Source organism: Calliphora vicina, chromosome 4 (genome assembly GCF_958450345.1).
Source record: "Calliphora vicina chromosome 4, idCalVici1.1, whole genome shotgun sequence".
NCBI lineage: Eukaryota > Metazoa > Arthropoda > Insecta > Diptera > Calliphoridae > Calliphora > Calliphora vicina.
Genome location: NC_088783.1, coordinates 121,544,778 through 121,556,368, shown reverse-complemented (window position 1 = coordinate 121,556,368; position 11,591 = coordinate 121,544,778). Strand labels below are relative to the sequence as shown.

At 30.5% G+C, this 11,591-nt stretch overlaps 1 protein-coding gene across 1 annotated transcript; it reads left to right on the top strand.

Moving 5' to 3' along the window:
• The first annotated feature begins 3,349 nt into the window (after window positions 1-3,349).
• Window positions 3,350-9,624, top strand: LOC135958754 (uncharacterized). Its single transcript, XM_065509649.1, has 8 exons — window positions 3,350-3,486; window positions 3,656-4,301; window positions 4,537-5,224; window positions 5,284-5,472; window positions 5,887-5,914; window positions 5,990-6,635; window positions 8,663-9,344; window positions 9,442-9,624. Exons 1-8 carry the CDS (start codon window positions 3,421-3,423, stop codon window positions 9,611-9,613), a joined length of 3,117 nt encoding a protein of 1,038 aa, XP_065365721.1. The 5' UTR covers window positions 3,350-3,420; the 3' UTR covers window positions 9,614-9,624.
• Window positions 9,625-11,591: the final 1,967 nt, after the last annotated feature.

The following is an 11,591-nucleotide window of genomic DNA, read 5'->3' as shown; positions in this document are numbered from 1 at the left end:
GTACACAAATGCTACGAAATTTGTTTACGACTCAAAAACTCAAAATAAAAAATTTACAAAAGCACTGAAAACAACCCTCAGCAGTCGTTATACAGTTGCAGTAAGTATGAACGTAAATACTCACTAGTACAATAAATACCTGACTTGCATCCCAGCTTATAGTTTTTTTTTTTATTCTTTCGTTTCTTTTTGCTGTATTTTGGTATAATGACATACTTAGTGGTGCGAAGTAAATAATGATGCTGTAGCTGGCGAAAAAAAACTACAACAAATATTACCAAAAGTATCTACATGAAATTTGCATTTCTTGTTGAACAGTAGAGGTATCAACATGGAAATATGATCATGAACTGCCAGCACATGCCAGGGACTTACAAAAATATTAATTTTCCAAAAGCTAAGCAGGGGAGTTGGCACTGCATAAAAGCAAAGAATTTTTTAAGTTTCTTGTCCAAAATATATAAAGAAATATGATTTGAGGTAAATATAAGAATTTTCAAAAGAAAAAAAATGGAAGTTGGGAAATCAAAAACTCTATACAAAAATTCAATACAAAATCTGTACTTATCAAACACTAAACTATTCATAGAAGCTCATAGCCACCAGTAAACGAGTGCACTCGGTTATTTACAAGTACACGATACGAATGTCAAGGAAACAAAAATTCATATTTTGAACTCTTTGCTAAGAGTTTCGTTGGTGTTCGTGTTGCTTTTGTGTAAAAAGCCGATTAATGTTTACTTTACATAGCGAAGATATAGCCGAAAATAAATTTTGGAATTGAAATTCTATAAACTGAAAATAATTTTCAAACATTGTTAAACCCATCCCCAAATTTTTAACTACCCCTTATATAAAGTAGAGCTGACAAAATATAGCCAATGCAATAACTAATGGTGTGAATCTGAATTGAAAAGGAACACAAATAATAATAATAAAAAAACAGTTTACCTCCACATTCTACTTAGGCAATCGTTTGCTAAAGGGAAAAATATCCGTACAAGTTGCAAACTTTACACAAATTTATTTTATTACATAGTTTTTTTTCTATCCATTTCAGCTTAGTTTGGTTTATTTTTTGCAGCAGTCCTTTGAGTATATTTTCCTGTTGTGCCAGTGTATTAAATTTGCATTATTTCTTAGATATAGCATTGGATTGGATTGAAATAAATATGTCATCATACGAGTATAAGAACAAATTTTATACTTTTTTACCTAGAAATTTATGTGTGTATATCTGCTGCAAACTTTATTTTACATATTTTTTTCGTGGCTCAGCAAATTTATGTTTATGTGTGTGATTTTTTTTGGGGAGAGATATTCATTCAATAATGTGTTGTAAAGGTATTAAACCATAATTTCGCTTGGTTAAATCTCAAGGTATATAAAAACAAATTTATTTACAAAAAAAAATTGAAAATATTGCTGAAGTAGCTAATAAAGCATGGAAAATGTAATGAAGTAAAAAATAAGCTTAATATTTAAATAACATTCTTGATTGCAACAAGTCACTTTTGCTGGATTTTCATTTAAGGTGAATCTAAAGTATATTTTAGGGTAAATATATTCAGGAAAATATAATTTTTGGTATTTATTTACTTTAAATAGCAAATTCTTAAGAAATTTACTATAAATAGCTAATTCTTGGGAAATTCATTTTAAATTCATATAACAAATTGTGTAATTTGGCTATAAATAGCAAAAGTAAAGAAAATAGAAAATGCTTGGAGAATTTTCTATAAATAGCAACTTTTGAGATAGAAAATTTACAATAATTACAACTTTTAAGAAAGACTATTAAATAACAACTTTTGAGGAAGAAAATTTACGTAAATAGCTTTTTACCAACTTTTGAAAAATTTACTATAAATACCAGCTTTTGACAAAGAAAACTTACTATAAATAGCAACTTTTGAGAAGGAAAATTAGCAATAAATACCAAGTTTAGAGAAAGAAAATTGACTTAAATACCTACTTTTGAGGATGAAAATTGAATATAAATAGCAACTTTCGAAATATTTATTATAAATAGCAGCTTTTAAGAAAGAAAATTGACAACAAATAGCAACTTTTTAGAAAGAAAATTGACTGTAAATAGCAATTTACTGTAAATATCAACTTTTGAGAAAGAAAATTGATTATTAATACCAACTTTTGAAAAGAATATTGAGAACAAATAACAACTTTCCAGGAAAAAAATTTAAAAAAAGAAAATTGACTATAAATAGCAACTTTTTTAAAAATGACTAAAAATAGCAGCTTTTGAAAAAGAAAAAAAAAAGAAAATAGCAAGTTGTTTAAAATTTGACAATAAATAACACATTTTTGCAAAATTTACTAGCAAATTTTATCCATTATTTAGAATTTTTCTAATTTTTCGAAAATTTTCCAGATTTTATAAAATTTCTCCAACAGTACATTGAGATCTAAACAAAAGCAACTACACTAATGATTGAAAATATATTTTTGTATAGAAAAATGTTTGGTTTAAAAATATGGTAGAAAAAAGTATTTGCTGAAAAAAAAAATTCGGTTTAACAAATATTTTCCCGTTTTGACCTATTGTAGGTTTGAATTACTATGGCGTTATAAACGTCGATGGAAAGGTCCTTGAGATATCTATCATTAGATATCCATATTGTCTATATAAATGACTAATCGAGATAGTCGTGGTTTTTTGCTTATATCTCAGCTATTTGTAAGCCGATTTTCTCGATTTTAAAAAGCAACCGAACCTGCACTATAGGGGAAATATTGATGTATGAATCATGTATGTAAGTTATTTGGGGGCTACGGTAAGTTGATTTCAACATACATACGGACATGACTATATAGACTCCTCTATCTATAATGATCCAGAATATATACCCTTATGTATATGGAAATTACAAACGAAATGACAAACATATATGCATATATTCCTTTGGCACTCATGGTGAAGGGTATGATAAATAACTCTTTAGATAACAAGATAATTGTGTTATTTTAATACAAAATTCATCCATAATTTTGAAACATATTTTGTTACTTACAACCAACTACGCCTAAAAATAGACTACATTTACACACCTAACACCAACAACAAGTCATTATTATTATTTATTGACGCATAAGTGAAAAAATAATCTCTGGTTTGTCACCATCGATCGTTAAGGTAAGTGACCAAAACATGATTTTTGATTTGGTTTGATTAGATTAAAATATTTTTTCACTATAAATAACAAAAAATAAATAAAAAACAGACAAAACAATAACATAATATTTACAATAACAACTTAAAGTTCAGACAAATTTTTAGAGAATTTAAGTAAAATGAGAATGACTAGAGGAATTTGTAAACATTTTATTAAAGACTGTGGAGGTGTGAATATCATTGTTAGAAACTAGTGCGTTAGTTAGTTAGATAGTAAAATTTTTAAAATGTTTATAAAACAATTGTTAGCAACAATTGTGGCTATAATTGCACTGGCCCAGTTATCATTACAGGTGTGTCTTTATTACGAGTAAAAAAAGTGATTTCTTGTTTAAATAATTAGCCATAAAGAATTTAACATTATTACTGATAAATGAAATAAACACAAAAGATTATTGTTATTAAGTGTTATCTGTTTAAGTGTTACTTAACAAATTTATTTAATTTTTTATTAATTTTTAGGCCAGCACGGCCTATGATCCCTTTTACTCAGCCGGTGTAGTGGAATTTCGTCCCTCTACTAGCTTGACGGCAGAGGCCCGTATGCTGGATAACCTTAAGGATTATTTGTCTATTTTAGAATCTGAGGAAGCTAAAAATCTCGATATAATAGTTTTTCCTGAATCAACTCTTAATAATAATGAACAGGCCACATTTGTGCCAAATCCCTCTAAAGATCTAATAGTGCCCTGTGAGGTGAATACTGGAGAATACAACACTCTATTGGTGCAATTGTCCTGTGCTGCCAAGAAGTTGTCAGCATATGTGGTCATTAATTTAACCGAAAAAGAATGGTGCACAACAGTACCAGAAGATACACGACCTTGTGCGTCCAGTGGCCTAAATCTGTACAACACCAATGTGGTGTTAGATCGTAAGGGAACGGTCATATCACGTTATCGCAAAGTTCATTTATATGGTGAAAATAAAAATTCCACTTTTATGCCCGAAATGGATTGGTTTGATACAGACTTTGGTGTGCGTTTTGGTCACTTTATATGCTTTGATATATTGTTCTATGTTCCTGCCCAGTCGTTGGTGAACTACAGTGGCATTAAAGATTTCATATTCCCCTCTATGTGGTTTTCACAGCTGCCATTTTTAACGGGTAAGTACATATTTGCAGCCGTAACTAGGCGGAAAACAAACAATCCAAAAAAAGTGATTCATAAATCTTTAGTGTTTTTATTTTTCAAAGAAATGAAAGTGTTTTAAAAATAGTCTTTGAAAAATATATAAAGAGTTTATGACCTGATTTGTGAGCGATAACAAACTTTAATATCAGCTAAGAGAAACGTGTATTTTGTTAACAACTTTGTTTGGGTTTTTGCGAATATTTTTAGCGGTTCAAGTGCACCAGGCCTGGTCTTATGCCAACAATGTGAATTTACTAGCGGCTGGGTCATCGAACCCCTTGGTGGGTTCTACCGGCACGGGAGTTTATCATGGCCGCCAGGGTATAGTGGTGGCTAAAATGAATCAGGGTATTGGAGAGCGTAAGTTGTATGTGGCCCAAGTACCCAAATATCGCCATTTAACCAAGAGGTCCTTGGACTTGAATAACACCAACAAGATTAGACTTTCTCTGCCAAATATCAAGCTCAAAAGGGATTATTTGCAAAATTATGAAACAGTAGCACTTAATTTGACCACTAGCACTAGTGTAAAACAAGAGATTTGCTTTACCAACTCCTCATTTTGCTGTAACTTCGAATTGAAATGGCAACCTTTAACTGTACAGCCAGCAAGTAAATATTATCAATATCGTTTGGGTGTCTATGATGGCTGGCGCAATGAAGAGGCTGCCGAAACCAATCAACTGAAGAACTGTGCCTTGTTTAGCTGCATAGGCGAGGATATCATGGACTGTGGCAAAACTATGGCCACAGACATTGATGTGGTATTTGAAAATATCACCATATGGGGCACTTATCCCAAGGCCGAGAGATTTTTAATAATGCCCAATAGTTTAACAGCCGACATGATGCCGCTGCCGGTAAATCACTTCCAGTGGCAAAGATTAGACACAAAGTAAGTTGTTCTTAAAAACTTCTTGATAATACAAAACTAATTAAAATTTATTCTTTTAGAAATAACCTGCAAATGCGTTATGAACTTAATACCACCACCCCCAATGTCATGGCCTTTTCCATCTATGGCAATTATTATGACTGCATTGTAGACCTTAAACCAGACGAAGACGAAGGAGGAGATGATGCAGCAGCTGCCTTAAACAACTCTTTCTTTGTTATAGTGGGAATTTTCCTAATAAACTTGCTGCTATAAATAATCTATAGATTAGTTGTTTAATAATGAAAAAACCCAGCTCCCTAAAGTAGATAATAAAAAATAGTTTGAAAACAACACAACAAAAAATTAACAAACAACAATAGCAGCAACAACTTAAGTTGTTCTTTATAACTCATTAACAACTGATTATCTGGCATTGTATGGTAAATATTTTGAATCATTAAATACTTAAAAAGAGAAAGAGCTGGAGAGAGACAGAGAGTGTTAGAGAGGTTATAAAACATACGATTTATTAATCTATAATACTGATATTATAGTTTAAAATGAATATTAAGCAAAGCTAACCAAAGAGTATTAATTAGTATTAAAAAGTTAATGCTTGAAACAACTTGTTAGGAGAACTCATTTAATTTAAAAAAAATGAATTTCTTATTGTTGTTAAGTGTTTTGTTTTTAGGTTTTACCTGTAAGGTAAGTAATTATAAAAATTTATTGTCTTAAAATTTTTTTTTAAAAAAAATTCCTCTAATTCTGTTGTTTCAAAAGGTAAGGGCCGATAATTCATACTATACTGCCGGTGTGGTTGAATTTAAACCCCAAGTGGGTGGCATGAATTCCTCTGAATTATTGGCCGATCATTTGAAAGCCTATTTAAGCATATTAGAATCATCCGAGGCTTTGGACACCGATATTATAGTCTTTCCCGAGGGCACTTTAAACAATCAATTCCATTTAACCTATGTGCCCAATGAAAACGATAAAATAATACCTTGTGTAACGAATAAAGACAATCTTTATGCCGATTTCTTTGTCCAACTCTCATGTGCCGCCCGCCGTGTAAGCAAATATTTGGTTATAAATTTACCCGAGAAAGAAAACTGTCCCTCGAGTAAAGAAGACTCAAGACCCTGTGCCAGCAATAATTTAAATATTTACAACACCAATGTGGTGTTTGATCGTGAGGGTCGGGTAGTGTCGCGTTATCGCAAAGTGCATGTGTATGTGGAGAATAAAAATACCACTTCTAAACCGGAATTTGCTATATTTGAAACAGATTTTGGGGTACGTTTCGGTCATTTTATTTGCTTTGACATGTTGTTTTACACACCCGCCCAGGAGTTGGTCGATCGCTTTGGTGTGACAGATTTAATATTCACCAGTCTTTTTTACTCGGAATTGCCGTTTTTGACAGGTGAGTAAATTAAATTTAAAATCAATTTTTTAAATTTATCAAATGTTTATAAAACTAAATTTCCATACAAAATTTGTTTGATAAGATTTTTGATTATGAATTGGGGGTTAGTAAAATTAATGAAAAATTTGCATTTTTCAAAGTCTGAAAAAATAAATAATTTTTTCTTCAGATTTTTAATTACAACTAGCAATTGCTGGTAGTATCAGTAGATACAATGTGTTATAAACCGTAAATATTTCAAGTTAAAAAGTCATAAAATTCAATGATAACTTTTATGAAACTTTAATTTCAATTCATAGAGAAATATACAGAGAGCAGAAACTCTTCTGTCAAAAATCTAACTCAGTTGTAAAAATCTTTGTGGTGAGAATGTATTACTAAAAAAACAAAAACAACTCGTATATATAATTTTTTTATTAAGTTTTTTTTATAGTTTCTGCTCCATGTGTAACTCTCTTTCAAATTAGATTCTAAGGTCTCATTCATAATAAAATTTTAATGTTCTTATTTTGCAAATCGAAACATTTTCAAAAGTAAACAAAACCTGGATGTTATAAGAAAAGTACTGGACAATTTTTGCATGTTTAGTTCCCAAATGCTTGCCTAAAAATATTACATGAAAACTGAGTGATTTTCATACAAATTATTAAAATAAATGTTCTGTTCATGTTTCCGAATCATACCCTTTAAAATATTTGCATACAAATGGGTCAAGCTTTAAATTTAGTTTTATTTTTTGTGGTGGATAGCAGAGTAATTCAAAGAAATTGTTTATGAAATTCAATATTTTTTTTAAACAACTAAAAAGAGCACTTCTCTATCAAAATTTATATTTTGTTGACTCTCTTAGCTTCTCATATATACTAATATCAATGCTTAGCTTGGATTATATTTCAAAACAATAAGAATATAAGAGAAATATTAAGTTCTCAGGTAAATAATCTAATTTTTGGTTCTCTGCTTTCTAAATAATACGACACCAAAACAGGGATGGACAAGTTGATACGATCGTATTGCTTTTGATGCGACTTATTTGGTACATGCAAACAATTTTCAGTATTTTATGTAAAAATACAATTGAAAATATTCCTATAGATTCAGAATGAAGTTCAATATCAATATTCAATATCAATTTTCTTAAAAAATATGTGTATAACGCAATTTTATATAGGAAGCTGAAAATCATTAATATCGCTTCAGTAAAACCAAATTTATGAATTTAAATGTTAGAAAACCTCGTAAAGGTTTGAGGTTTTTTAACAAAATCATTTAATTTTATGACAAAAATGGTCAAATGAACAAGATTCACATAGAATGTTTATCAATGTCCTAGTTAGTAGTTGAGTATTAAAAATCAATCGGTTAAATAAAACCATAGTTATGACCTGAAATGTGAGACAACCTCAAACTAATTTTATGTTAAAAAAGTGATGTTTTAATGTGTATAATCACACATTTAGCAATGTCAGAATTATTGTGTGTATAAAACACTCTCACGTCCCCTATAAATACGATAAACTAATAAGATTCACCTAGAATATTTATCAATGTCCTAAATAGTTTGGTATTGAAAATTACAGAAATCGGTTTAGTAAAACCAAAGTTATGAATCGAAATTTGAGACAACGTCGAACAAATTTGTCAATGTTGAATAGCTTGTTGTTGTCTACTGTTGTTGTTGTAGTTTTGATTATTGTGTTTGTTTAAAGTGAATGCATGGAGAGACGAGTTTAATGTTTATATTAAAGATTGTTTAGAGCTAACAGTTTACTGTTAACAACATAACAGCAGTCTGTAAAGTCTGTTAAGACCTCTGTATGTATTTCTTCTAACAAAAAATATAGATTTTTTTAAGGTTTTCCAAACAAATTTAATTTAAGAAAAGAAAAAAACGTAGCACAAAGCAAAAAACAACTAAACAGTCTTTGAGGAAAGCATTAAAATTTATGAATAAATAAATTTCAATATAATATTATTGAATTAAATTGAAATTTTAATAAATATATTTCTTAAATTGTTTACAGCCGTACAACTACAACATGGCTGGGCCTGGGGTAACAATGTGAATTTATTGGCAGCTGGTGCTAGTTATCCCGAATGGGGCATGACCGGTAGTGGCATCTATTCAGGCCAATTAGGAGATCTAGTATCTGTAATGGTTAGTGATCAAGGCGAACGTAAACTCTACAAGGCCAGAGTACCCAAAAAAGGCTCGAAATTACAACCCCAACCTAATACACAACCTTTAATTAAACCATCTCGAAATATAACCAAATTACGTCTCTTGAAAGATCCACAAATTGTAAATTACAATTCGGTTTTACTAGACTTTAGCCGAGTAGATAGCTTTACTAATATACATTTGTGCGATGGCGATGTGTGCTGTTCGTTTGAAATAAATGCACAAATTTTAAATTTTACCCTGGGGCTTAACTTTAAGTATCGTGTGGGTATATTTGATGGCCGGCGTACTTATGAAAAGGAGGAGTGGAGTGATATTAAAGTGTGTGCTTTATATGCCTGTGCCAATACAGAGCCCAGCAGCTGTGGTGAAGCTTTAAGTGCGGACAATGTGTTATTCAAAAGCATTAACATTAAAGGCAAATTTCCAAATGCCAACAAACTCATGATAATGCCCTCCATATTGGATGATCAATTGTATCCCCTGAAACATAATGAGGTGGTGTGGTCGAAAACAAAGCAAAAGTATGTTTTTCATTGTATATAAAGCTGTTTATATTTTGGTTTAATTAAAATGTACTTATTTTTTATTTATTTATTTTTTTTGTTCATCTACTTTCAGCCAAGGTTATGAAGTGGTTTTAAAGTTAAACAAAGAGCTGAGTAACATTATGACTTTTGGTATTTATGGCCAGTATTATGAAAAATCTTCGGCTGCAGCTATAAAAGCAGGAAATATGTTAATATTTGCTTTCATCTTATTAAAATTACTGGGTTTTATGAACTACCATTGATATTTGTAAATTATTATTTAATTTTCGACTCCGAAAAAAATGAAGTATTTCTTAAATTGCTAAATTTCCATTCATTCATTAACCCTCATACTACTTTTTTTGGTTTAAAAATAAAATTAAAAAAAACATATTTTTACATTGCAGCTTAAAACCAGCGTTTGCTCAGTTTCATTACTGAGATAAAAAAAAAAAACTTAATTAAAATTGTGTTTTTAATGCAATTAAATGAGTCTCATTTACGTGGTTGTGAACTGGAAAAAATACGTTTCTTGTTTTTATATTTTCCACAATATTTGCTGAAAAGAAGAGACAGACAGACAAACCGCTCATTAGTTTTGGAGGTTTCTTGTTTTACAACATTCACGTTACGTTTTTATGACAAAATTATCCGTTAAACATTTAATCGTATCTTTTAGATACATACCTACTTGTCCTTTAACAAGATTACCACAAAAATTGAGTTAAATTTGACTGCTCTTCATTTTCTAAACCCAGCAATACAAATAACAGTTGCAAGAGAGAGGCAAAAAACGTATTTAAAACATTATAATGAGGCTAATAAAACCACAGGAGTTTTATATGTCATATACACTTGCCATCTTCTATTTTTGGGTAAAAATGGAAAAAAGAAATGGAATATACTTTAACCATGTGAAATTTATTTGCTTAAAAAATTTGAATACTTTTCTTCAAAAGACTCTTTAGTTGTTTTTTGTTACGTTTTTTTTTTTTATCTAAAATTTCATTTTTATGGAAATTTAACAAGGCATCCTTAAAAAAAATCCCCACTTTTTGTTAGATGAAAAACATACATGTATGTGTATGGCGATACATACACATTAACCCTAAAACAGAGGACTTAAATATTGTAAGAATTGAAAAATGTAAATGTTTATACGATATTACAGACTGCTGTTAAGTTGTTAACAGTAAACTGTTAAATCCAACGAATCTTTAAGAAAAACACACACATGTCACAACATTGATGCGCATTTACATTGAAAATATGCGCTTTTACATTGAAAAAAAATACAAGCCTTTTTCAGACTTTACAGACGGCTGTTAAGTTGCTAACAGTAAACTGTTAACTCTATCAAATCTGTAATCTAAACATTTTCATAAGGAATATCTAAGGATATAGATGAATAGTTCTAGTGTTCTACAGGAGTAATGGGAGAGTATAAAAATAATAAGAAATTCCACTTAAAGGCATGTACCAAAAGCTGTCTCATTTTGTACAACCTTAACCAAACTAAGGGTTAATTAAAAATAAAAAAAACGCGGCAAAACAAAAAAAAAGTAAATATAAATTAAATGAAATGAAAGCAACAGTCAGTGGCTCCTTTCTCAACATTTCATAGAGTCAAATACAAACATCAATGCTCTCGAACCAGCATAAAAAGCCACGCGACCTAGAAGCACATAAATGAAATGAAACCACTAAATATGTATAAATGTGTGTGTGTGTATTCTCATGCATGAGTTTGTGTACGTGTGTAAGTGTGTGTGCGAGTATAAATACAAAACGAACAAATAATAAAAACAAAAAGAAATAAACTAAACGTACTACGAAGCAACAGAAATAATATAACATGAAAAAAAAACAGAATTTTAAACAAAAGTAACAACAGAGAGGAGTACAGAGACCCGGAGAGAAGAAACAAGAGAGTAAAAGCAAATGTAAAATGAATAGACGGAACCAACGTTAGACACAACAACTGTATGACAGACTGAACAACTGAAAAATAGCATTGAGGCAGGCGAGCGAGCGGGAGGCAGAAGTTAAGAACTGATGGCTGATGTTGGTGGTGGTGGTGTTGATGTTCATGATGGCCCACAATGCAGGCCAAGTACAAGTACACCCTCATCTCTGCCTTTAATCAACAATCAAGTGTAAAGCAATCGTAACAATTCATTCATTTCAACTGTTGCTCCACTTGTTAGCATTTCTCCAGCCAACCAACCAAATCAAATCAAC

Coding starts and splice junctions, on each gene's coding strand:
- LOC135958754 (XM_065509649.1), top strand. CDS start 3,421: ATGTTTATAAAACAATTGTTAGCAACAATTGTGGCTATAATTGCACTG. Junction 5,473..5,886: donor ATTTTCCTAATAAACTTGCT/GCTATAAATAAT, acceptor ATTGTTGTTAAG/TGTTTTGTTTTTAGGTTTTA. Junction 9,345..9,441: donor TGGTCGAAAACAAAGCAAAA/GTATGTTTTTCA, acceptor ATCTACTTTCAG/CCAAGGTTATGAAGTGGTTT.